Raw genomic sequence first — 26,355 nt, 5'->3', positions numbered from 1 at the left:
GGCGAACGTGCATCGTGTGACCTTGCGTAACGCTGTCATGCCGTCGGGGGCGTGGGGTTTGTTCACGCGCCAGCAGGTGCGAAGTAAAACCCGGTTCTCGCTGGAGACACTGGGGGACGGCCCGGGCTGCGGTGGCCAGGGCGGCCGCGCCTGCGGCTGACGCTCGGGCTCTGGGCTCCCCTTCGCATCTCATAAAAGCTCTGGGGAGAGCCTCCTAGTCGCCTAATCCCCTGGTGGGTCAAGCGCCACCTTCCAAGCACCTCAGAAACGCTCAGAACCCTGCTTGGCATTCGGGGGCAGTCCCAGGGGAGGCCTATGGACCCAGGAGTACACATGCTGGCAGAAAAGTCCGGAGGCAAGCCTGCGAGCCCAGGTACCGGGGAGCTGGGAACCCACCTCACGCGTGAGCGTAAACCTCAGTCTAGCCGAAAAGCCCCTACGGGACCATCAAGGGTGACGCATTTTTAAAAATAGCAGCAGCAGCAGAGAGAGCTCACGAATGGGCCGTCCACCGATACCGGGCACGGTGTAAAGTGCCTCGTGCATGTAAAACCCACGGAGTCCCTCCGAGGGCCGCGTCGGGCTTGTGCCAGTATCATCATTCCCACGTGACGGGTGAGAAGGCCAAAGCCCAGCGTGGGCACGAGCGGCTCCGAGCCACGCAGCTCGTGGGCAACGGCACCTGCGTGGGCGGCTCGGCTCCCGAAACTGCTCTTCTGCCGTCGCTGCCGGGCTGGTGGGGACTTCGAAGAAAGAAGCAAAGGGCCTAACGGGAACTGGCGCCAGCTAGTGTGCTCGCGACCTTGACGCCAGCGCCCCGAGAATATTTTAGAGGAGGAGATGGGAGGGTGTAGGGGGGCGTGCTAGCCACGGTCGCACCCACACGTCCTCCTAAGGAGCCTGAGGTGAAGGTGAGCGGCCGTGGTGACGGCTGTGTGGTTACTGCTGTCTAAACAGGTGCGCAGCACACCTCCCGGGCCGGCGGACACTGTACCTGGTGTGTCTCTGCGTCTGAGGGTGTTTGCGCCCACCTGCCTGCACGCCGGAAGCCCCCCTGCCTCCAACCCCCCCTCCACGCCCCTCTGGAGGGAGCTGGGCTCGGCATCTGGTGCAGGCGGTTTGGGGAGCTGAAGACTTTCTCTCGGCTCAGAGCAAACTGTAATGAACGGCAACGTCCAGCCCTGCGAAGGGCAGGAAATGACCGGTGTCCCCGCCCACGCCAGCAGCTTTTGTTCATAAACCTGGGGGACCTAAATGATCACGTGCGCTTAGGAATGTAAGCCCAGAACCAAAGGCTGCTCACCACGGCTTCTGGGCTTGGGCTTGTCTCTAAGCGAGGCCTCTAGACAAGGCTAAACGGTTCGGCTCGCGTTCGAGAGGGGACTGGGATTTCAGAACCCCCCAGCGCTAGGCCTGCCGCTCCTCTCTTCTATCCGGTGGCTTCCTTCACAGCAAGGTGCGAGTCCATCTTCTCGCCTGTCCTCGCCGGCGAACCCCGTCTGCCTACCTGGGAACTGAGGCCCCCTCTAGTCACTCACCCCCAGCTGCCCGCCCCCCACCACTGCGCAGATGTCCTGAGACGTCCCAGACCTGAGCGGGACAAGCCACTTCACACAGTCCCCGTGCTCGGCCAAGCCACAGCACCGTCGGCAGGCCCCGCCGCCCAATTCGGGCACGGCTGTAAGCAGAGCCACCTGGGGCTTCGTGTTGAGGCCGGTTCCTGGGTCTACCAGAGGCCTCGGGAACCAGCCTCGCGGCTCCGCCGACAGGACGAGGACAGACGGAACCGGCTGCCCAGTTGTTTCTGACTCAGAATGACCGGGGCCTGTGCACCCCGCCCCCGGCCTGCCCCGCTGTCCCTCCTCCCGTGACCCAGCGGGCCCCTCGGCGCCCATCTGCGTGTGACACGACCAGGCCCCGCCTTCCGCCTCACGCCCCGCGGCACAGCCATCCCACGAGCGCGGCTCTCGGCTCTTCTGTTGCTCTGAGTCACACTCTCCTCCTCGCACACCTTCGTGGTCTCACGCCACCGACCGACGTCGCCCCAGACCTTTCCAAGTATTGTTTTAACCAACGTGACGTCTGTTGTCACGTCGCCTCGTCTTCCCAATCGCTCGAAACCCCCGAGGAGCAGAAACGGTGTGTTTGGGGGCCGTTAGCCGGTCAGCTCGCTCGTGCTGACCACATCTTCCTGAAACCCACGCTGGTTCCTCCAGGCCAACTCCAACTCGGTCCCCTGCTCCAGGACGGCGGCGCCAAACAGGCAGCCAGTCCGGTGAACTCGACTCCCCAAAGCCTCTGCGCATCGGAGCTTTGCTCGCAGACAGGGCACTGCCTGGCCCAACGGCAAGCTCGCGCCGCTGCAACCGCCGGCCAAGCAGCAAACCAGCAAGGCCGCCGGCGGCTCGTCCCGACTCTCACTGCAAAACACTGGCCGGGGCTGCTGAGCGAAACACACACACACGGCTGCTGTTTTCTTCCTTTGTTTATTCTCGTTTGCGTTTTACCTAATCATTTCACAGCAGTTCTTAGCAGGGAGAGAGACGAAATTAGTCTGCGCAGCGAGATCGCTGAGAGGCGTCGCGAGGAAGGAGGGGGCTCTCTTCAGCCAGAGAACGAGGCTGTCCGCTGGTCCCCTGCACGGTGGTGGCACCCAAGTCTCAGTTCCAGCTGAGCTGAAGAGATGCAGGATGAATAATGTGAAAAAAAAAAAAACTGAGGTGAAGCTGAGCGAATCCGGGATTGCTGCAAAGCCCACGTTCTCGGTATCGGACCCGCCTGCTAAAGCCGGGTGCCTGTCGGACCGAGCAGAGACGCACGTCCCTTCCTCCCAAGATCGAGCTCAGAGACGGCACGACACGACCGACTGTTGTCAGGAGCTTACTGAACACATAGAAGAAAAAGTGTTTTTAAGAAAATAAGCAATAAATACCAGGACTGAGGAGAAACTTCAGAAGTTACGTCTCTTTATTATTCCATTCAGGTCAAACTCGAGCCCCCCTCGACCTGCCTCCCCCCGAGCCCTTGGAGTCGGCGCCCCATCTGCCCTGGCCACACCCGTTCCCCCTCCGAACCCCTGCAGCACCCCGCGGGGGGCCCCGATGCCATCAGGCATCTGCGCACGCGCGTCGTGTCCAAGCTCGGGGTGGCTGTCACCCCCCCCCCCCGGGGACCCCCACAGCCCCCACAGTGCTGAGCACACAGAAGCGGCTGTGGCTGCCACTGCCTTCCCGCAGACGCGGCCTCGGATGACACCCACGCCCTTGTCCCCGTTTCGACGGTGGACCAGGGCGACAGTCGCCGACCCACTGGGGACCCGCTGGACAGCGAGGGCACAGAAATGCATCCCGCCGACGGCCCCTGGCAGCGGAGAGAAAAGCCGCGACTGTCGCACGAGAACGTGCTCTGCGCCGTCTCGCGCTTCGTGTGCGCAGCTGAAACTGCCCCACCGGACCCTTGGGCGGTCGCGAAGGCACCGCAGTGTGGTCCTGTCTCCGCATGAAGGGGGGCCCACGACGCGCTCCCCGGCACCCAGCCCCGGTGTCCTGCGCACGGCGGGCCCCGCGTCGCTGGGCCGCGACCTCCCAGGATGTGAAATCCCACCGCGTTGTTCTTTCCTGGCACGGCCCTCGGCGGGGATGCCAGACGCCTCCACCCCCCTGGGTGAGTGAAGGGCCGACAAGCTGTTCCTCAGTTCTGCATTGTGTCACGCGGACTGTCTTCACACACAAGGGCGACGGGGAGAACCGCGTCCCCCGACCCCGCAGCGGGCGGCGCTGGCTGAGACAGCGTGACTGACGGAGAAGCGCAGACCCCGCTCTGTGCACTGAACGGCTGGTTCCGGACACTGGCTTCTGCCTGTGACTTGCCAGTGTGGTACTGGACGGGGGAGACCCCGTGCTTCTCAACTCGTCCCTGAATTTCTCTTCGAAGATGAGGCAGTTATTGATTTTAATGCCCACGAGTTGGAGAAAGCTGACCGCGCAGAGCTTATCACTTACGTCCACCGCGTGGTCACTAAGTAGAGAGCCACGAGCCACACTTTCCGCCCCTGAGTACTCAGCGCCACGGAGAGGGTGCTCCGTGCCAGCTGCTGGGCGCATGCGGCCGCTGGGGGTCTCGGAGGCGCCGGTCTGCCGCTGCCCGCACGGCAGAGCAGGGCCCCCGGGTCTCACGGGCCTCCCACGCCCCTCGCTCCAGGCCGACGGTTCCCGCCTTGCGCTCAGGCGGCTCCGAGCTGGTCCCGTGCCACAGGGCGCGGCCTTCTTTCCTGCCTCGCGCTCCTCCCGCGGCCGCAGCTCCTATGAGATCTTTGTCCCGCGCGGATTCGAGAGCCGGCTCCCCACTTCGGGGTGGCTCGAGTACCACGAAACGGGACTTGCCGGTAGAAAAGACATTCCCAGGAGTTCCAAAAAAAACCTCTATTCAGCTAAAAAAGTTACAACCATGGCTTCTCTTTAAACCTGGAACGTTTACCGTTGATCGTACAGAAAAACGCACCGGCCCCGTCCTGCCGGTGCCCGAAGCGGAGACCAGCGCTTCATGTCAACACGGTCCCGTCCGCAGCCGTCACGTCTGCCGCGAACGCTGCTTCGGGGACGTTTAGTGTTCAGTGCCTGCCACACTACCCTGCCACCCTGCGCTCAGTCTCCTCATAGGACAAGTTCAGATGTCAAGGTCACCTTGACTCTAAGAGAGCGAGCTCGCCGTCGACACTCGGAGCTGCTTCTTCCCGGGACACCAGTTTCCCAACCATGCACGGGTTACCAAGGTGGCTTTCTCCAGGCTCGGAGCGCCCTGAGGTGGACTTAGCCAGGTGCCGGTTCGGACACCTCCAATGAGAAACCCAACACGCGGGGATTTTAAAGCTTCGAGCCTGGCCCAGCAAAGGAGGCCGCGGGCTTTCTCACAGCGCTGAGCCTAGCGATCGTCAAGGTCAAGGAGGCGCACGGACGGGTTCACTCGGAGCCCGCTGTCTCTTCCGCGTGGCACGTGCGGTCGGTCTGCCAGGCCCAGCTCTCGTGTGGGGCACAGGGAGCCCAGGCAACGCACCGGGGAGCCCCCCCCCCGCGTAGGGGCTCGCTGGGCGGCCTCTCTGGGGGAAAGCAGACCCGCGCGAGGTGCGGCCGTCCGGGCCAGGCAGCGGGACCAGACGGGAGCCTGGGGACCCAGCGACGGCGCCTCCGAAGGTCGGAAAGGCAAAACCCTGCAGGGCAGCAGAATAACCTCGCACGCCGCCGGCCCGCACGCCTCCCGACAGCCGAGCACGCCGCCCCGCCCCCACGCCGCCGCCACCTCCCCGCGTCCCAGCAGCGGCGCCACCCCGAACCCGCCACGGGACCCAGGCCCACAGCCCCGGGCCGAGCCGCAGCCTGGCCCTCCGGCACAGGCCTCCCCCGGTGACGTCCTTCCTGTCGCCAGGGAGCTCGGTGCCAACGGAGACCGAGGTCGCAGGACGCAGAGGTCGAAGGGTGACGTGGAGCCATGCGGGGCCGAAAGGTCCTCCTGTGGGCGTGGTCAGGCGCGCACTCCCCGGGTCTGCACGACTCACATTAATTAATTAGCTAATTAATTAATGTCGGCGACCGAACCCCAGACGTTCGTAGATCAAATTCTAATGTGACAATTTAAAAGCAGACAGTGCTCCACTGGGTTAATAAATCAGAATTAGCGAAGAGACAAGGTTTTAAATACCACATCACTGAAAACTCCTAGCAGGCATGTCCCCGTCATCGGTCACTTTCACACTAACGGCCGCACTCCCGGCAGGTCGCCGGACTGCTGGCACACGCTGCAGTTCACAGGCCAATGCCTCGCGACGCCCCCTCAAGTGACTGAGTCCTTCTTCTTCCGGAAGGGCGACGTGAGCCGCGCCCACACGCTGCTCCTGGGCGCCGCCCTCTTCCCCGCGGCCAGCGTGGCCTCCCGCTCCTTCCTGCGGATCTCACGGACCAGCGCGTGGAACACATCGTCGATGTAGTAGCGGTAGGCAGCAGACGTCTCGAAGAAGGGGCAGCCGAACTCGCGGGCCAGAGCCAGCCCTTCCTCCCTGCTGACCTGCGGGTGAGGAGGACAAGCGCAGTCACCCGAGAGAGGGAAGGGACCTCGTCAATGGGACGAGAGCGCCTCGCTGCTGGCGGAGAGGCACAGCGCGGGGGCCGTCACGCGGGGGGACCGTCACACGGGGGCCCTGTCACGCGGGGGGGGGGCCGTCACACGGGGCCCGCACGAGGTCTGGGCTTCCTTCTGCCTTCACGTTATGCGAATGTACATCTCTTTTTGTTGTTCAAAGTAATCTAATGGGTGATGCTGTTTCGTGTTGAAGAATTAAATGGACGTGTAACTTCTACTCGGTTTTAAGGATAACTTTTGGGAACAGGGAACGATCAGAGAAATCCGATATGTAGCCTTAGTCTGCTTCTTACTTTTCGAGAAAGTAAAACTCAAGGCGACAGGATGTATACTCAAACTGCAATACTGAAAACGAAGGAACCCAAAACCGACCCCATTATAAGTGCGCCAGAATGTCTCCTACTTTTGGACACTTAGAGTTTTCTAGCTTTTTGCTACCGTAAGTAGCCTGGCAATGCGTATTTTACAGGTAAAGCCCTGAATGGACGTTTCCGACAGGGATCAACTGAGACGCGTCCTGCATTTCCTGTCATGCCACTCCCAAAAGCTGTGTCAGGCGGCCTCCGCCAGCAGCTATGAACATGGCCGTTTCACACCTTCAGAAACTCTACGCCAGAGAGCAAAGTTTTAAAACATCGTTGCTACCTTGAAAGGCATCGCTTACGCGCAAATCCTCCGCAGTTTCTCTGATCCTCCCCTCCCGGGGCTCACGGCCGCCAGCGGAACACATTCGCTCTGAGGGTTTCGGACCTACGGTTGCATGAGCCCTCGCTAGATGCACAACCCATTTGTCATCTGATCACTGTCCTGCGGCTTTTGTCCTGTAAACTGAGCCCTGAAGTCCATATTTTATCCAAAATGTTACCAAATTAGCATACGCAGGGAGACCGAAGGTTAAGACGCCAGCCCTGGACGCGACATGAAGGCAGAGGAGCCGACAGACAGGGAGCGGAAGGCTCCACACAGTCCCGCACAGCGCCTCCGCCTCCGCCTCCGCCTCCGCCTCACCTGTCTCAGCTGCCGGAGGTCAGACTTGTTCCCCACGAGGACCACCGGGGTGTCGGCGGTGCGTCGGACTCGGTAAATGAGCTGCTTGAACTCGCGGACCTCGTGGAAGCTGCGCCGGTCCGTGATGGAGTAGCAGATGATGAAGCCCTCCCCTGCCCGCATGTACTGGTCCCGCATGGCAGTGAACTCCGCCTGGAGGGAAGCAAGGGTCAGCGCGCGCCACGGCCCCGCGAACGGCACGCGGACGGCCATTCGTTTCAGGCTAAAGAAGAGACGGATCCGTTACCTGCTGTCCTGAGTCAGGGTGCATGAAAAATTAAAAGACATGGACTGGTGATCTCTCTGGGCAAGCCTTCCCCTCCCCTTTACTGGAGTGAAAGGCCTTTGCTTAGAGCATCCTGGGATCTGATACCTGTCCAGCCGTATCCAAGATGTCCAGGTTGGCAGGCTCATCATCGATGCGGATCCGGATTTTATAGGCATCCTCTACAGGAGGGAAGGAAGGTGCACTATAAACCCACAAACAAGGGAGTATGAGACCCTACTTTAAACTCCATCGAATGAAAAAGCAGACTACCACACAAGTTCCTCAAGCGACATCCACTGAGATGCATAAATTGGGTCTTGAACTAAAGTCCCCCCCCCATATAAGCTTTGATATAAGTTTATTCATACCCTAAGTTTATGAAACTTTGGCTACAATTCTCAGTAAAAAAAAAAAAAAAAAAAAAAGATTGGAGAGAGCGTCCTTTTAAAAGATATTAGGCCAGAAAAGTAACTTTACCATTTATTACAGTTATTAGATGCTGGGCACTATATTAAGTAATTTATACACATTAACTCATTCAATAGTCACAATAATCCAGTGAGGGAGGTATTATTATCTCCATTTTATAGATAAAGAAATTAAACTCTAAAACATTAAAAGTCTTCCCAACAGTTAATTAATGGCATTAGCCAGAATTAAATTACAGTTTATTAATGACACAGCCAGACCAAAAACACAGGGCTCCCTGACCCAAAAGTCCTCCGTGTATGCTACAACTCCTCGTTTGACTGCTATAGAAAACAAAACAATTCTACCTTTCTAGTTTCTAAATAATCCATGTTGTCATCCTTTCTCCTTTATGAAAGCAAAGTTCTTTAAGCATATTATTGTAGTAACCTTGGAAAAAACAAGGAAAAAAGAAGAGGAAAAAACCCACGGGGCAGTTCCATCGTTAAAACAACTGCTGCTTACATCCCGATGCGTTTCCTTTTAAAGATTTTTTTCCTTGAGTCTGCTGCTGACTCTTCCTCACAGGTGAAGAGCTTCTCAGACTACTGACCCACTAGGATCAGTGGGCTATGAATGAATTTCATGGGTTGGGACCAGCATTAAAATAAACAAGCAGAAACCTCAAAAAGAGAGAGAAAATAGCAGAACGCGGCATGCGTAGTGCGGGAGGCGCAGTCCCCCGACGCCTTCATCGCACGCACACACGTGCGTGTGCACACACGCACGTACACGCGCATACTCACATGGGCACTAGCTACGGTGGAAACTTTCTCTTCTTGGAGCTGGCAGCCAAATCCGAAACAAAACAGACTAAATTACAAACCTGATGAGAACAGACACACGCTACCCTAGGGCCTACTACAGTGTTTGGGACGGAACAGGAACTCGAGGGACATAAGTATTTATCTGCTGGTGAATCAGACCAAAAAAAAAATTGATCGGCTTAAAAAAGTAACTCTTTCAGGGGACAAGAATATGAGTTTTTATTCTAAGGGTTTGGTCTAAGGAAAAGACACTTGTGGAGTTCTAAGTAAACTATCCTGAGCCCTGCCTCCACGTTCTTCCCGGCATTCCCAGTGTTGGGCTCCCTGAACTACAGTCTAAGTGTAATACAGTAGGGGAAGAAGCGAGAACTGTTTCTCCCTCCACGGCAGTATCAGCCACATAAATTGACCCCCCACCCAAAGCTGGCTCCGCACAGAACACCCGCTGGCTCTGTGGGAAACAGCAGCTCGGGCCTGGCCCGATGGAAACCCTCCCAGAGTCCCGGGACCGTGCAGGGTGTCGCAACCTGAAAACACTTGTAGTGTGGCATTCCTGCGCCTGCCCCTCTCCCCACCCCTCTTCTCCTGGGACAGGAGCCAGAGGTCAAACCCACTTCCTTGTGCCGGAGGGATCCGCGTTTGCAAAGAAAAGTAATTTTCTCAAAAAGGCAAAGTAAAGTTACTTACTCTAACAGCGTTTTGCCAACAGTAAGGGACTAAGGACTATGAGGGACAGAGAGAGGCCGCCCTGTACGAACGTGGCCTGCAGAAGCGCGGGGGACCCCCGGGGGAGGTCAAGGCTCGCACGCCTGGGCGCGAGGCGCGCGGCGGGCCGGCTCTGCTTGTTTTTCTGCTTCCTTTTGTGGAAGTTCAAACCGGCTGACTCATAGTCAGAGTCAGTCTCAAGTCAACCCTTAGAGAAGCGACAGCGAAAGGTTCTGCTAAAGTGGCCTTTAAACTTTTCCTTTAACCTAGCAATCCAGTATACGGACCATAAAAACACGACAGTGTCCCGTGACCGTTCAATAAAAGAGACTAAAGATGGCTCACGCACAGACGGCGCTGAGGACAACACAAACACCCGTTTGCGTAATGACATTGCTGTGGTCCCCCCGGCAAATAAATCTGAATTAGACACTCGAACCGGCTCAAAACAGAGTTACGGAGCGTGTCAGGAGCTGGCGCCAGGCCCCTGCGAGGGGTTCGCGCCGCCGCCTTACCGATGGTGGGGTCGTGGTCCTCCGGGAAGCGGTGGCTGATGAACTGCATGGTCATGGCTTGGAAACAAGAAGCGAGAGTTAACACCCGCCCCGAGGCGACCCGCGCGGGCCCCAGCGTCGCCCCGGCCGGCGGCTGGCCTGACGCTGGGGCGAGCGGGCGTCGTCCGTGCCCAGGCGCCTTCCTGCCGGGGTCCCGCGAGGCGGGAGGAGGGCGTCACCTACCGCTCTTGCCCACGCCGCCGGCGCCCAGCATCACCAGCTTGTACTCGCGGGAGAAGCCGCCGGCGCCGGGGCGCGCGCCGCACTCCATGGTCGCCGGGCGCCGGCCGCGGCCTGCGGCCCAGGGCGGGGACGCGCGGCGCCGCCTCACCTCGCTCCGCTGCGGGACGCTGCGGCCCTGCGACACATCCCGGTTTCCCGGGGTGAGGACACAAAGGCGTCGGGGCTCCCTTCGCTCTGCGGCCCCGGCGCAGCGGGGAGGCGGAGCCAGGGCCGGCGGGGTCCCCTCGCGCCCCCGCCCCGGGGCCCGCGCCCCTCCCCGGCCGCGCCCGCCGCCCGCACCCTGGGCACGCGGAGGCCGCGCCGCCCGGTCCGCGCGGGTCCTGCGCTCGGCGAGGCCGCGGCACTGACCTGTGACCCCTCCCGCCGCCGGGGAAGATGGCGCCACCGCGGGCGGGGCGGGGCGACCCGTGACGCAGCGCCCGGCCCGCCCCCTCTGGGGAGGGACGTGTCCCCTCCGGGTCCTCAGACCCCGGTCCGCGGCTCCCCACGAAGGCCTGGGATGGCGCGGCACGAGTCAAAGAAGGCGACATGGGACACACAGACCTGCAAGTAACTGGGCCGCTGACTACTCGTGATGGCCTGACCAAATGTCAGGGTGAACAGGGACACCCACCAAACTCTCCCCAAATGGGCCGAGATCAAGTTTCCAGCTTAAGGGCTGAAGTGAACGTCCCCAAAGGCACAGCTGCCGTGGCCCAATCGTGAAACGTGCTCAGGTCTCAAAGACGAGATGTCCACAACATCCTGGTTTAACCAGAGTTCTGTATTTTAAACGTGGAAACAAGATATTGAAAAATTAAGCTGTCCTGTGAACAATTGCACTGCCCTCCGACGGGCGGCCTTGAGTCAGAGAAATAAAGGCGCGATCACTCCATGCCCACTTGGGGCGTACACACAGGTGCCAGGGGGAACCTAACACTGAGAAATCCTCCTTTTGAAACTTCTGCCCACCCTTCTTCCTTTTTGAGAATGTTCTCCCTAGAATAATGTGCACTTCCTCTAAAAACGTTTCATTCGCTCAGTGCCACGTTCAGTAGAGAGCCAAAACGTGAAAACGGACATCCACTCAACGGCCCTTTCCGCTTTCATCTGAACTTCCCAGGGCTTGCTTTGGAAAGTCGTAAAACTCACGGGACTGCAGGCACGCTTTTGGGTCCATGTGTTTTTCGGATGGCGTTAGAATTTCATTGTGCTTTATGAGTAAACAGGTCTGTAATTTTAGTGTATGGATGGGTTGTGGAAGAAAAGAACGGGGAAACCATGAGCGGAATATTTATACATTTATTTATAGTGAAATTATGGTCTAAATATTTACAACACATAGGAAACCAGAGAATAAGTTTATACAAAGGCAGCCTGCAAAGTATTCAAATGTGCAAAAATGACAGTTCAGTATCTCAAACTACTGGTTCAGCAGACTAGCTCCTTCACTTCCACACGTCAATATATTTGATACAAAAAAGTTCTTTTGGCAAAACCTGTAATGCCAAGGAAAAAAAGGACGAGGTGCGAGTTCAGTCCCTAAGTCCGCCATCCTATTCGAGCAGTGAAATGTTTTAGCTGCCACCAGTTCTGAGGCAGACTGCTGTGTTTCGCTTCTGTGATTTCCGCCCAGCTTTTGAACAAGCAGTTTTTCTCTGACCCATATGAAGACAAGGAGCTTAGAAGGGCAATAAAAACAGCAATGGCTACGCAAGACAAGTGTGCCTGAAGGTGACGGCTTTGGGTCATCCCAATAAAAGACACGATGAAAAAAATACCTTTGTTTTCCTCCCCAGGATCCAGCTGTATCCGACAATTTTAAATTAGTAAAACTGCACTTTCCAAAATGGAAAGAATCCAAAAATGAAACAGGGATGAGGAATTTGCAGATGGAAGTACCGAACGGAAAGGGAAGTTGGTCTTAAAATCATGTCCCCACTAGTGAACAGTAAGGCTCTGTGTATAACCAGTTATTATCAAAATTGACCAAACAGTAGTAAAAATACAAAGAAAACTTTCTTTACGTCAGAAGAGGAGCTATTCATTTGGAAAAGGCCGGATCAGGTCAAACACATACTGGAATGACCCCGCTGGGATGCTGTTGACCAAGCACGTTTCACCAACTGTTAAAAAAACGGCTTCTGAGACAAATTTGTGATCCTAAGTAAATGTTAACAGATGCTATGCCGCCGCAGAAAAAACAATGTTTTAAAAAGAACGCGACCCCTTTAAGAAAGGGGACACTGCGTCTCTAACTTCTGCAAAGGTCCACAATGGCTCCCAGTACAGGCCACAGTCTTGTCAAATCAAATGCATGCATTATTGCTAAGGACGAGTCATCGAGGGTCGAAACTCTGTCCCACTGTTCCTACGGGGCCATCCAGAATGGCATCTGCTGCTTAGCCCGTGGCTGTGACGAAGGGTACTGATACCCCAAACTCCAGCCCTGTGGAAAACTACTTGCATTTTTATGGCCTCCATGATCCTCTTCTTCGTCGGATGAATCTGCAGCGTAAGCCACCAAGCCAAATCCCTTCTCTGTAGTTTTCATCTTCTTGACTGGATAATCTAGAATAGAGAAAGACAACCCCAACCCCATTCCCCGCCAAAAAAAAAAAAAAAAAAAAAGGTAATACCATAAATTCGTTAATAAAAAAAAAAGATGTTAATTTTAAGTGGTTAGTTGGACACCATTTTGAAGTCACAGGGTCAGTGGTCACCCAAAAACGTTGAAGATCACACGAAAAACAGCATCAGCATCAGCAAATGTGAATCCACCAGAACCATGTAAGAAAACAGAGAAAGAAAAAGAAACACAAAAAAAAAAAAAGAAAAAGAAAAAAAGGAAAGTTAGCAAGTGTATCTCTGGAGGTTGCTATTTCACCTTTTAAAGAGTTAAAAGAAAAGAAGAAAAGAAAAAAATTATTTTCTTCTGTTCATTTTTATTATGACTGCAGACAAAGAACAAAAACGGCCCGTGGACCGCAACGGGCTCTAGCATTCTGGGATGCTAAGGAGCGACATGTCCCGTAACGGCCACAGACCGCCGGTTCCTGACCAACAGAGCATGAAGGGACGCGGGGCTCCGTTTTTGGCACAGGAATAGCAGTCTCTTTAAAGTCTGCATCAGGTTACCTTCAGGTACCTCAACACCAAGGCAACAAAATTCTGAAGTGACCTACCAATCGTTAGTATTTCCTAGGGTTTAATGCTGCTGATGCTACATATAAAACGTGTCGACTGACTTTCCTAGACACACGTCGGATGGAAACAAAAGGCTGTGTAACTATGTGCCGCTGTCCACATGAACAAACAAACAAGAGAGTGTCCGCATTAGGTCACGGAGGCTGGCTCGAACGGCTACATGAGTCTTTCCTAGTGAACGCCAGGTTAGCAAACTGAGAGCCCAGGCCCGGGCCGGGCCGCTCCCTCGCCCCGTCACGCCTCACTCACCGTGGCTCCCTGCTAAGGTCCCAGAACCACTCCTTTCCTCAGACTCTGTTTTTATTCCAGTCACTGGAAAGGCTGGTGGAGGCATCAACTGCCTGTTGGAAGAAAAAAACGAAACACTCTTTCGGACAAATTCCATCCATTTCCAACTCCCCGGGAGAAAAGGAGAACAACAGAGTCTGCAGGCCATCTTTCGTTTTCACCATTAATTCCAACCCTCTCCCCACGACCCTCCATCCTTCAAGGTATCTTCAAGCCATGAGACTGTGAGGCCTTGTCTACACAGCCAGGCCCACACCAGATGGGCTGTGGTGCGGAGTGAGCGGCCACTCACAAAGGCTCACGATGGCAAAGGGCGGGTGAAACCCAGCACTGCGTGGCAGGCTGGACTGCTATGCACCCAGCCCCGCCCTTGACATCCTATGATTCAAAGCAGCAAAAATGGTTCGATCGTGTCACCCTCTGTCACTGCCCCCCTTAGGACAACGGCCAAGACGCAGACAACGAAGGTAAAGCAAGACACCTGAGCAAGAAGCGCTGAGTTACTCGAAGCTGAACAGAACCGCTTCTCAGACAGGAAGCCCCGCCACCCTCCGTGACTGCATGGACCACACGCGCGGAGGCGCGTTAGATCCCGTTGACTTCAGAGCACGGATGCTCACAGCAACGACTGTTATTTACACGACAACGTAAACAAAGACACCTGAATTCCCCGCACTGCTCTGGCCCAACTTACCTGTCCCTCTCTCGCTCTTTGCCTGAGGAACTTGCTGGCTTCGATCCTGCACCTTCAACCTCATTCTGGCTGGAGAAGCCTGTACCTAAATTAGTCATATGAATGGGTCCATGCTATGAGCAGAAAAATACAGCGGCATTAGCACATCTACCACTGCTGTGTGGACGTCAGCTCCTTAATGTTTAACTGTCAGTTTCTTGTCTTTCTGATAAAGTAAGCTGCTCTGTGGCTCTCTGGGACATGGAGCCTAACGGCCGGCGAGGCGGACCGTTTTCCTGTGGGTGTGGTCAGGGATGCTGAGGGATGCTGTGATTCGCTGCTCCACACCTGCGTTTCGCCTCCCATAACTCAACTGGTTTGTATAAACCTAGTTACGAACTATAAAAATACTTCCAAGTTTGTCTGGAAGAATGCTCCAAGGATTCCAGCAAAAAGTAACGCTTCTGATAAAACTGCACCCAAACTATGTATCTTATTACTCCTTTTTTTTTAAAGGAGTGTTTAGTGAACAGTCTCTTCAGTGAATGACTGTGCTTACAATTTGTGTGTGCACAGAATCACTGTTTCTGGCTATCTTTTTTGGGGGGTGGGGTTAAGAGAGAAAAATCACCCTCTTTTCAGGGAGGAGTGGAGAACAGTAAAGCGAAAGCCAAGGTTTGAAATGCAAACCACACATTGGTAGGACAGCTTTCGGGGGCTGCGCCAGGACTAAGAACTGTCACAGGCTTCGGGAGCCTGCAGAGTGTGAGGTGACAGGCTCGAGCCCTTGCCAGTGCTGGAGGTCAGGGGACCTCTCTTTAGGTGGAGGGCTTCCGACTCCCTCAGCACACTGACCCCAAAGAGAAACCCACCCCAGAGGAACCGCTCTTGGCTACAAACGAATCCCTAAGGATCAAAACCTAAGCTCTGTGGACCCCCGGAAGCCGAGGGCGCCCTAGTGCTGGGGAAGGCCGGTGCGGACGCGCTCCTGTCTGTCGGGGAGGACACCGGGAGGCGGGCGGCCATTTAACCTGGTATCCGAGGAGTCCGGACTCGCGCTCGTCGGGCAGCTCCTCCGTGAAGCGTCTCTTCTGCGCCTGCGGCTGCGCGGGCAGCGGCGGCGGGGGCGGGGGCCCGGCGGGCAGGGCGGGTTTGACGGGAGCGGCAGGAATAAAGGGCCCACTCATCGAACTCTGAGACCAAAACAAACCGGGGGCCAGCGTGAGGACGCCGGCCCGAGAAGGCGCCGGCGGTCACAGCGCACGGGGTGCCCGCTGCGCCGTCCGCCCCGCACAGCTCGGGGGCAGTGCCACTGTCCCCTCCCGCCTTTGTGGGACGGGAGCACAAAATCACCATCCGTGCGGCACTGCGAACCCGGGGGGAAGAGGCTGCTGTGCGTTCGAGCTACCGGGAGCGAACGTGGCCGCTGACGCCCGCTCGGGCTTCACGTGGTGCGCATGTCACCAGCGAGAACACTGGCTTAACGCCCTTCCGTCGCCGCGACCGGCTCACGTCATCGTGCGCACTGAGTCCCTGCGGCAAAGGCAGCGTCACCCAGCACGTCCACGAGCAGCTGCCTGCGTCGAGAGCGAGCCTGCCTAGCCCTTCGAGAGCCTGTTCCAAAAAGGAACAAGCGCATCAAAAGCCAGCCTGTAGCAGAAACGAGCACTTCAAATGTCAATGGCCCACGGCTGACGTCTGCCGATGGCGTGGGTCACCTCTGGGGTTCGCGGCGGCCCGCTGGGACAGCATCGTGACGCCGTCTCACACTGAAGGAAACCGAAGCCCGGACTGGCCGCGTCACCTCCTGCACCGCAGAGCGCAGCCCCGGCCCCGGCCCCGGCCCCGCCAGGCTGAAGGGCAAGCTCACGACCAGGGACCTGGGCCGGGACGCAGGTCACAGGCCCTGTCTCTCACGCTGTCCGAGCCTGTCAGGCGCACTCGGCCCGCAGGCGAGGGGCCGGGCAGCGGTTCAAGGCTGCGGTCACTCTGGCATGGGTCCACTGGGAGGGGCCCACAGAGCAGGGCCCACCAAAACCATGTCCGTGCACCTCGCCAGTTCCTCCCCCTCGCTAAAGTCCTGGTTCCTCGGTTGGGGACGGAGATGCCAGTGCACACAACCTAAGCGCGCACGCTCTCTGGCTCGTACACCTACACGCGGCTGACACTCCTAAGGCGAGCGGGGAACCCCGCCGCATTCTTCAGCCCACGCGATGACGCTGGCCGGCCACCTGCTTGTCACGGAAGACGGGCACGCGGCCACGCGCTGCCGCTGGGTACTGGCTGCGGCCGCCTTGCTGCCCCACCAGCTGAGTGGCCCACACGCCTGCGTGTGCGCGGTCGCCACCCGGCCCCCCGTGGAGAGCTCGCCACTGCCGCTCTCCAGGACCCCGGGAGGGACGGAGGACACTGACTGGACTTCGGGTGTGTGCGGCCAGGCGCGCGCCACCCCCAGGTCCTCCACAGACCAGCGGTGTCACACGGACAACAGAACAGCACCTCATGCGACGCGCGGTCTGAACACCAGCACCGGCCGGCACCGCCGGCCCCCGCCCGGCCCGGCGCGCCCCAGCTCGGCGGCGCCGTGCTCCCCGGCCCTGCGTCCTACCTGCGCAGTGCTAGCCGGGGGCTGCACTTGGGTTATCGGGTACTGTGTTGGCACAGGTGGGACTCCAGTAGGTAACGCTGGCAAGACTCCAGGTGCCAACGACACGGCGGGAGGCACCATGCTTGGCACTCCGTAGGGAGGCTGAACTGGCTGCTGAGGGGGGGGAACAACAGGGTAACCAGACTGATAGCCACTGGATGGGTAACACGGTGGCTGAGGAGGGACATTACTTATAGCAGAGGGTTGTGTGTAGCCTGAGGGGGAAGAAAAAAAGTGTTTAATCAGCTGCAGCAGAATGAGACAGTTTAGCCGAACATTAAACTAAATCTCTAGGGAAGAAACACACTGAGGCTCAAATGGCTTTCCTCATCACCCCAGCTGAAGGGAGCATTACGAGAGCCCTGGCACGCTGACTCTAGCCTCACGCAGCATTCTCCTCACCAACATCACTAGCAAAACACTTTAATACACTTCAGGACATACACACCTGGTAAAGGTACAGCAGTATTAATCTGATTCACAAATCTAGAGTATTCGGCGTGGACCTAAAAGAAGAGAGTGACCATGTTAACGTGGGGCAGTCCTGTGACCGAGTGTGAGGGTCTAACGCTACGACTCCAGGACGAGGCGCCTGGGATTACACTCTTCCCGCGGATGTGTCCGTCGAGTGCAGATGTGTGCTCCCTCTCAGTTCCCTAGTGGCGTGCCTGTCCTCGAGGAGCTCAGGGTTTAGCACAAGTTGAGTACTTTCCCTCTCCAGTTCTTTGTTATAAGCATCTTGGTAAACCCAGAACTTCAAGCAGCAACAAAGAAAAAGGTGGGGACCGGTCCGGGAGCGATCTGGGACCAGGGCTGAACGTCAGCTTTCTGGACAGAGGCATCCCGGAGGCGCGGTCGGCACGGGCGGAACATGGCCAACCCCCTAACCCGGTTTTCTTCAGGGAAATCTAACTTTTGGCTATTTGTTTATAAAATAAAAACAATGGATGATCAAATAAGCTCTCGCCCCGACAGCGCTGCGAACCAGTTGTCAGCTACTGCGCTGTACCCCCCGCTCTGGCTGCAGCCGGCGTTAGGAAGAACCCGGAACACCCATCCTGGCTGACCGGACCGAGATTACAAGCATCATGTAAATAACTGACCACTTTGGGGCTTTACCACACTAACGTACTCTACATTTCAAAGCCGCACACTGAAACAGCTCCCGAAGCAGAAACACATGTCCACCGGGACGCCGGCAGGGACCGTGCCTTCCCTGCAGAGGACGTCAGTGGCCAAACGGGGTAGTGGTCTGAACAGTCGCCCCCAAGTTCGTGCCTGCGGGAACCTCAGAACACAACCTCGTCTGGAAGCAAGGCCGTCGGCTGCAGGTCACTGTGATTAGGTTGTACTGGGCCAGGGACCCTGAATCCAGTGACTGCTACTCAGAGGGACAGACATGCGGAGCAGGGCAGAGGGGAGGTAGAGGCGGAAACGAGTTCCCAACAGGGCACACAGGCCACGGGCGGCAGCTGCCGGAAGCCAGGCCAGAAGCCTGGGATGGATCCTCCCTTGGGGCTTCCAGAAAAACCACCACCCCACCCACACCTTGACTCTGAACTTCTGGCTTTCTGAATTGCGAGAGAATTTCCATTTTTTAAGTCACCCAGTTCGTGATTTTTTTAATGGCAGTCTAGCAAGCTGATATAGGTGGGAAAAATAGCTAAGACGCAGCCCAGAAGGGCAGTAACCACTGGGACCGAGAATCGTCAGAGACAAACGCAACTCACTGTTTGTAAGAGGTTCTCACAGAGCTTCTTGGCAGCAGCCAGGCCTTCCGGTTTGGGGTGACTGCAGAGAAATGAGAACCGGGAAGTCAAACAGAAGGAAAATAAAAAAGACGGGATTCTGTCTTCTCTTCGCATGCTATTTTGTATATTCGACGTAGCACAGACTTAAGCTTCTGAAAGCCACGAAAAGATAGAACGAGGTCACGAGCCCTCTAAGACAGAACTGGTATTGTGACCGCACGTTTCATTGGTCTTTCTGAGTGACGGTACTTCTTGATACAAAAACATTTTCCAAAATATTGTCACAGTTTAACTGAAAGTTGTTAAAGGGTCATGGCACCTCATCTTAGAATCACAAACTTGTATAAAACCCAAAGACCTGGATGCTAAGAAAGATGATCTACCTCCGAGACCGGACGCTTCGGTGACTCAGCACGCGGTGCACATCCCCCATGTCACCCCGCCTCGAGCCCGCGTCCCCGCCCCCGCTCGCTCACGGGTCTGCGCCGACCCGCCGCCGCGGACCCGCCACGCGCAGCCCCAGCCCCAGCCCCGTACCTGATGTAAATGTACATGGGCTCGAAAGCCTCCCGGCCCGACGCGGGCTCGATGCAGCCGGAACCCCTGCCCCGCAGGAACACTTTGGCACCGGTTTCAATCTGAATGTGCTGCAGGTAGGAGCAGCCCGGACCTTCCACTTTCTCCTTGACGTTGAACGTGGGCACAGCGTGTTCTAGACCCACGAATAATTTATCTTGAACATAATGCATCTATAGAAGAGCAGAATAAATCAGGTTAAACAGAGAATACATAATTAAAACCCTATCTTGAAAATTTATAAAACGTTTTAATCCTTACTTCCAGAATAAGGACCCCCCCCCCCAATTTCTACCAAGAGCCCATACAAATAAATGTTATCAAGAAGCTTCACTTAAACGAGAACACGAAGCCCCCGCGCCTACCTAAAACGCCGACACTATGCTCTGCTCAGAAAACCCACTCGGGAGGTGGAAACCCCAAGTCCGACAGCAAGCAGGTACTCCCACTTCCCCGACTGACGGACACTAAGCAATGGCCGCCAAGATGGCCTCCCGGGAGGCTGGACTCGGTGTTGGGTGGCGCAGTCAGCCCCGTGACGGTCTCCAGTAAGGGCTGCTCTGTCCCACCCGTTTCTCTAGGAGGATTGTATCAGCAGAGTCTTGCTTCATCAGACTCAGCCTTCTTAGTCCTCCAGCTGCCATCAGCTTCCCAAACACAAACTCCAGGCACTGCCTGCAAAGGCTCGACGGGCACGCCCTCCGGGCTGCCGCACCCCTGTCCAGAATAGGCCGAGGTCAGCAGCGAGGGAAGGGCCCGTAGATGTTCCTTACATCTTGGAACCCTAAATGGTCCACTGATAGGATATCAAACGGAGTCACCTCCAGGTTGGAATGTCAGGATTTTATCTTTTTCTTCCCGCTTTCTGTGCTACTTGGCTTACGTCACTTTTACAGAAATGAGACACCTGTTCACGATCGCGCGATAAAACGTACCCCTGACTGGAAGGGAGGCTTCTGGCCAACAGCCGGAGACAGCGGCACGATGGGCGCGGGCTGATGATACACTGTGACCGTCGCGCCGTTGAAAGTCGGACTCGTCCCTGTGGCAGCTTTCACCACCCCGTTGGTGATGATCTCTTTGATTCGGTTTACAGCCCCTAGAGAGAAACCCAGAGTAAGATCCAACACCAAGAAATGCATGAACTGACTATACCCGATGATAAACACAGGCCCGCAGTCACTCGCTCAAGTATTAATTACAGGTCACCCAAGTGCCTGGCCCCCAACCTTGCCAAACCCTACACACACTCATCGGTAGTTCAGAGAGCGAGTCAGAACCGCCACGAGGGACAGTCTGCCAACTCAGGACACACAGCCCTGCCCTATGCCCTTCACAGAAAGCGACGTGGGAGCCAAACGCTACTTACGGTCCACTAGTTCCCGCGTCTGACCCTGGACGTGAAGATACAGCGGACGGTCCCTGTGAAGAGAAACGAGATGGTGACCCTGACTGGCATCGCCAGCGGAGCCGATGGCTCGCGTCACGCGAGAAAAAGGGCGATGCAGCACAGAGAACGGCGCAGCCACCTTCCGGGGGCACGGTTTGAGGCCAGGGCAGCGAGCAAACTCCTCCAGCCGCTCGAGGGTGACCAGCGCCCAGAGGGATCGAGTCTGTCGCGACGGGCTCACAGGTGTCAGCTGCCGGTCAACTCAGACAGCGCCCCTTTCCGCTAACAGGCTGCGGGCGAACATGCTCTCAGCTCCCCAAATCAACGGGGCAAGCGACGGCGACACACAGTTAACTTTAAGGGCCCACGCCAACTGAGCAGATATGAGCCCGACAGTGGCTTTGCAGATTTTGATTATAAAGCCCAAAGTGATCAATAACCACGGTTAATAAAAAGCCATAAGTAAGAAATAACTGTGTTTAAAGACAAAATTGTTTGAAACAGCAACCAGCAACTCTACAAGGTTGATACATACTCTCGGTTTGAGGAGCAAATCTTGCCTCCTAATTGTATTTAGTTTAAGCCAAAGCAAAAAGATGTCTTGCCTGAGTGCCTGCCCTGAAAAACTGAAAACTGGAAGGGATGAAACTAAACTGAGGTGAACCCTTTATCTGGATAGCATTCAAAGCACAACCATCAGAAAGGCCTACGGAACCTGATCAAAAATTTTTATAGGAAAAATACAATAGAACATGAGCCCACTTGCTGGGGAAACGTTTCCATGGGAAAAAACCTGCATGTAAAACGAACACTTTTAGAAGTAAACACATTAAAAATTCCTTCAACAACATTAACTGCGCAATGGAAAAACCAAAGTGCAACAGAAAAGACACAACCACAACACCTGTTCCGCCTGCAGGGTAGGTGGCGACCTCCTGGGGGGGGGGGGGGACGGGACGGGACGTGCACGCACACCGAGCCCGAGCTCGCCTGCCGCCCCAGGCGGCTGCCGCGTAAGCTGCTGGGCTCCACGCACTCCCCAAAAAACGCTGACATGCGCCGCTGGTCCAGCCCGCACCCCCCACCCCCCGCCCCCAAAGCAGAGGACATGAGTACACACCCCGGTCCCACTTTGGCCTTCTCCTCGGCAGTCATGAACCTCCCTCGAGTTGACACCGCAGCCCCGCTAAGTCGGCTGATCTAAAGAGAAAACAGTCTATTAGAAAAATGATGTGGCGGCTGACGGACGTCAGCGACAGGTAGCAGGATGGATCTGCCCCACCCGCTCGTTTCGCCACCAAGGCGGGGACACGTTTGCACTGGTCTCTGAAATCTTGGCTCCGCCGCTTCTCAGGCAGGGACGCCACTCCTGCCCATTCCTTCACTACGGTTTTCTGCCCTTAAATTAAACGCGCCCTTGACTCTGCAGGCTCTGACCCAAATCCACTAATAAACATCCGATTCCGGTCTGCTTTTCTGAACCCACGCCCAGCTGCCGGCTCCCCGAGGGAGGCCCCTCGCCCATGCACCTCGTCTTGAGTCTGCCCTCGAGTCAGCAAGTTCCTGCACGTGAGGGGCACGTCATTGATCTCGACTTCGGCTACCACCAGGTCATCCTTGCTTTTACTGCTTGTTAGCCCTTTGCCAGGGGCCTGAAGCTACAAAAAGAGAAGTCAGATTAAAAAACTTATACGATGAAATATTTTTTCACTGTCCGAGTCACAACTACCCCTTCCCAACCTGCCTACCTACCTCTCCCTTCACCTGCCTGCAAACACCTGGAAACGCTCTTCGGTCGTTCTCCATAAACGAAACAACACACAAACAAACCCTCACGAAAATGAGACCGAGTGCAGTCGATTTACTAGAAGGCCATCATCGGCCTTCTCAACAACCTTGGCCATGTGTGCATTTTTATGACCACGTAATTATAGAAACTCTACGGATTAGAAGCTGCACCCTCCACGAGGAAAATGAAAGGGCCCAGTCATGATGTCCGCCAGTGCCACAAGCCAGCTAAGTCTAAGGCGCCACTGCTCGTGGAGCGGAGTTGCCTTTGTGCCAACGCTACAGTCACGGCGTATCAAATTCAACCAACTCAACCAACCCTGTCCCCGTGGTATCTCAGAAACCCTTAAACTGTATCTGATTGACATTCTAGCCCATTACCCTCTATTAAGAAAGAACAAAGACAGCAGATGAAAAGCCAAGTACGAGCCTAAAACCTGACCTGATTTTTCTCCATTTCAACTGCACGCAACTCCAGATCACTGGATGTGAATGTCATCTTTAAGTTTTTTATTTTCAAGATGGCCAGTCCCAACCTTAACTCCCCTGGGGCAGATGTCCAGCCAATCTATCAAGGTAAAATACAGCTCGCTTCTTTGGGTGTTAGATGTTTTTTAAAACGTGGAGGCAAAATAAGCAGACGTGCCGTCTCCTCAGCTCCGCCCCTTTCGGCACCAGTACGCCTCGCCTCACTGAATCCCTACGGCCACCTTTGAGGTGCGCCTTCTGTGACGATGGATGTGTTCTCTGGCAGCTCGATATGGGTGCCACGAGCCACGTGTCTATGGAGCAATTTACACGTGGCTAATGTGACCAAGGAACTAAATTTCAAATTTCATTTGAAATTCCAGTTTTTACGTATATAGCTGTATGTGGCCGGGGCGACTGACGTGCACAGGTGTGCATCACCAATCCCATCACAGACGAGGCAACAGGCTCATCTGCCGAAGCTGCCCAACCAGCAACTGAGGGTCCTGGGTTTTAAACCTAGCCATCCTGATCCTTAATTCAGTATTCATGCACCATGCTGCCTCCTGCTGAGTTCATTTACCATGTTAAAGATTACTTTTATTGAAAAAGTGAGTAAATAATTGACATCAGTATTCAGAATTTTAACATTCAAGGAACATTCCATCTTCATCAGTATCCTTTTACTATTTCCTTGTAGACTTTGGAAATAAACAAATGACTCACATAATCTTTGCAAACCATAAAAATACAGTGAGTAATAAACTTCCAGTTCACTAAAAGTTCTCACTGATTCTGCAGAAATTGGCTATTTCGGCATCCAGACAGGTTATGGCTTACTGACAAACATTCTGCCAAAGTTATCTACCGATACACTGGAAGACTGACATTTTCTTTCTTTTTTCCTCCAGCTTTATCAATGTATAATTTAAAAACAAACATTGTATATTTAAAACACACAACTCATCGTCTTGCTCTACGTATACATTGTGAAATAATTGTGACTTGCTAATGATCATATCGATCACCTCACGTGACCTGCATCTTCAAATACAGACCTCATCTCTTCCCAAGTACATAGAAAGACAAATTTTAATTGAAGCCGAAAAATGTTTTTCAAATGACAATTACACTGGAATGGGCTGACTCCGAACAACACCCAATTCTACAACTCTACAGGCTTTCAAGCCAAAGGTCAAAAGCCAACTGTCCTGGGTGACGCTGAACCAGACAGACACCTGTGCCTACCACTTGCAGATCCTGGACAAGTTGCTTTCCAGTCATGAGCCTAATTTTCCTCATCTGTAAACTGGTGGCAAAAATCCATGTTACACGATTGCTGTTAAGGATTTTAAGGGCAAAGTACACATTCAAGCCACTCAGCCGGCCACTAGGCTTGTTACCCCGGAGGAAGACTCCTGCACTCTATGGCAGAGGTGAAGGCTTCAGAGTTCACATCCATTCTAGTCAAGGCTCTAACTACAGCAGGGATTTCATATAATGACCAAATATTTTCTCTCTTGTGCAAAAACAACATAACCACCCATATCTACATTATTCACTTACTTCATGTTTAACTGCACTTCAGTTAGGCTGGTAACAGAAAATTGAACCTATAGATTCTAATTAGAGATATTTTAAAGCTCACTTGATTTACTTGAACTTCTGACTTTACGGAAAATGCACATTATCAAAAAACATATTACATGTCTGCTTTACATGATTATAGAGCTATAACCTAAGCTGAACTAAGACAAAACAATTTGTTCCAGAAACATAATCAGCCCATCAAAACTGCCTCGTAAAAACAAATGACAAAACATCCAATCCGATACATTTCAAAACCAAGTGATATTTACATCACCTTTTTTCTCCTCAATTCACACAAATGACTGTGAGATTACAGGATGACAAAACCACCCCTATTAAAATTGCAACTAGAGTCCCTTCATCTTCAAATACCTTCTCGGCAGCATTTTGCGCTGGTTTCAGCTTCCCTTTGGCCATCAGCATGGCATTGATCTTGGCGGCCACGGCAGCGGCAGCATCCAAGGCTCCAGAGGGAGCGGCAGTGGAGCCCCCTGGGCTTCCCCCGCTGCTGGGTACCTCCCCGCCCGGGGCCGCCGGTGGGAGGAAGAGAAGGGGGGCCGGAGCTGGCTGGTCCCATTTGCTGCGGCGCCTACGGTAAGTTAAAAAAAAAAAAATAGGACCCAAAGCTCTTATCTGTAGTATCCTTCCCTTCTACGCCCTGGCACCCGTGTTCCCTCTACCATCTTCCCTTTACACTTCCGAATCGACTAGGTGTTAAAACTACCCCCAATTACTGCAACATTGCCCCAAATTCTCACTTCTTTCGACTCCTTTCCACAATCGACTTCTTTTCCATCCTGTCGTCCTTATGAGACTCCGCCCTGTCCCACACGCCCTCGTTTGCGCCTTCCCCTCGGCTAGTCCATCCCAGAGACCCCGCTCCCCTCGTCCCTCTGGCGCCCGCCGGCCTCTCCCGGGGGCCCCGGGCCTGCCCGCCCCCTCCTCGCCGGTCTGGCCCGCCAGCGTGTGCACTCCCCAGGCGGGGCCCCTCCGCCGCGGCCCTCCGTCTCCCTCGGACCCCCCGCTCGCTGCGGTCCCCTCGCCCGCCGAGCCTTCTTTACCCGCCGGCTCCAGGATGTGTCGCGCTCCCCGCGGACATGGCGACCGGCTCTGCTCAACCACCCGCCAACTACCCCAGTACCAGCTTCCCGTCACTTCCGCCCCAACGCCCTTACGCACAGCCTCTTCCGGTCGTCAGGGGAAGCACTTCCGGTTAGAACGTCTATTCCGATTGGCCCCTCGCCGCTTCCGCGGCGCCCGGCGTCGTCTGAGCCGGGGAGGGTGTGACCTTCGCGCGCGCGCTGCCCCTGAGCAAGATGGCCGCCGGGCCGCGCCGGACGGCGGCGCTGCGCGCCGGGCGCCCATCTTTGTCGCGGGCGGGTCGGCCCCCCGCGCGCCCGGACGCAGGAGTCAGGGGATGGAGCGGGTTTCGGCCCGGTTCGGCTGCGTCCGCGCGGAACCCCGGCCCGTGGCGGGGAGCGAGCTTGCTCGCCACCCTTGCCCACTTCACGGGTCAGCCCCCTATTCAGGAGAAGGGAAACGATTCGTCCCAGAGGGCGTTGGGAGAATTCCTGCTGCGTTTTGCTTTGTGTCCACTCCTGGGCGCCAAGCACCGTTTGAAGAGGAGGGAAGACCTGAAGTCGTGACGATGAGGACGCCACGGCCTCGCCGGCAGCCACCGTGCGGCGGGCCGGCGCGCCCGCGGATGCGCACGGCGGTGAGCGGAGGCGCAGGACACACGTGCTCAGCCCGGGGGCTCCGACGCAGGGCCGGAAGCCCGCCGCGTGGGCGAGGCGGGAGGAGTGGCCGGGCCG

The 26,355-nt window shown here is 55.6% G+C and overlaps 2 protein-coding genes and 1 non-coding gene across 8 annotated transcripts; all 3 read right to left on the bottom strand.

Moving 5' to 3' along the window:
• Positions 1-2,467: 2,467 nt before the first annotated feature.
• RIT1 (Ras like without CAAX 1) lies at positions 2,468-10,361 on the bottom strand. 4 transcript variants are annotated; one of them, XM_036234816.1, is made up of 5 exons: positions 10,125-10,361; positions 9,903-9,959; positions 7,553-7,626; positions 7,141-7,332; positions 2,468-2,675 (listed from the first exon to the last, which is right to left on the bottom strand). In XM_036234816.1, the coding sequence occupies exons 1-5, from the start codon at positions 10,210-10,212 to the stop codon at positions 2,661-2,663; spliced, it is 426 nt and encodes a 141-aa protein (XP_036090709.1). In that variant the 5' UTR covers positions 10,213-10,361; the 3' UTR covers positions 2,468-2,660. The 4 variants fall into 4 exon arrangements, with proteins under 4 accessions (XP_036090709.1, XP_016021760.1, XP_016021759.1 ...); XM_016166273.2 differs by lacking the exon at positions 2,468-2,675 and adding an exon at positions 5,600-6,057 and having other exon boundaries at positions 10,125-10,354; XM_016166277.2 differs by lacking the exon at positions 2,468-2,675 and adding an exon at positions 6,277-6,967.
• A 1,086-nt stretch (positions 10,362-11,447) lies between these two features.
• On the bottom strand, positions 11,448-25,713 carry KHDC4 (KH domain containing 4, pre-mRNA splicing factor). 3 transcript variants are annotated; one of them, XM_016166269.2, is made up of 14 exons: positions 25,603-25,713; positions 24,914-25,130; positions 22,225-22,353; positions 21,816-21,895; positions 20,675-20,727; positions 20,241-20,404; positions 19,267-19,478; positions 18,709-18,769; positions 17,427-17,484; positions 16,940-17,193; positions 15,363-15,524; positions 14,353-14,465; positions 13,620-13,711; positions 11,448-12,734 (listed from the first exon to the last, which is right to left on the bottom strand). In XM_016166269.2, exons 1-14 carry the CDS (start codon positions 25,638-25,640, stop codon positions 12,535-12,537), a joined length of 1,833 nt encoding a protein of 610 aa, XP_016021755.1. In that variant the 5' UTR covers positions 25,641-25,713; the 3' UTR covers positions 11,448-12,534. The 3 variants fall into 3 exon arrangements, 2 of the variants coding, with proteins under 2 accessions (XP_016021755.1, XP_016021756.1); XR_001599566.2 differs by having other exon boundaries at positions 12,677-12,734; positions 14,353-14,437; XM_016166270.2 differs by having other exon boundaries at positions 12,617-13,711; positions 14,353-14,437.
• LOC118613235 lies at positions 19,815-19,943 on the bottom strand. The gene has a single exon (XR_004955364.1).
• Positions 25,714-26,355: the final 642 nt, after the last annotated feature.

This window comes from Rousettus aegyptiacus, unplaced genomic scaffold, assembly GCF_014176215.1.
Source record: "Rousettus aegyptiacus isolate mRouAeg1 unplaced genomic scaffold, mRouAeg1.p scaffold_m13_p_17, whole genome shotgun sequence".
Classification (NCBI taxonomy): domain Eukaryota; kingdom Metazoa; phylum Chordata; class Mammalia; order Chiroptera; family Pteropodidae; genus Rousettus; species Rousettus aegyptiacus.
Note: the sequence above shows the minus strand (reverse complement) of the source record. Positions and strands in the feature narration are given on the sequence as shown.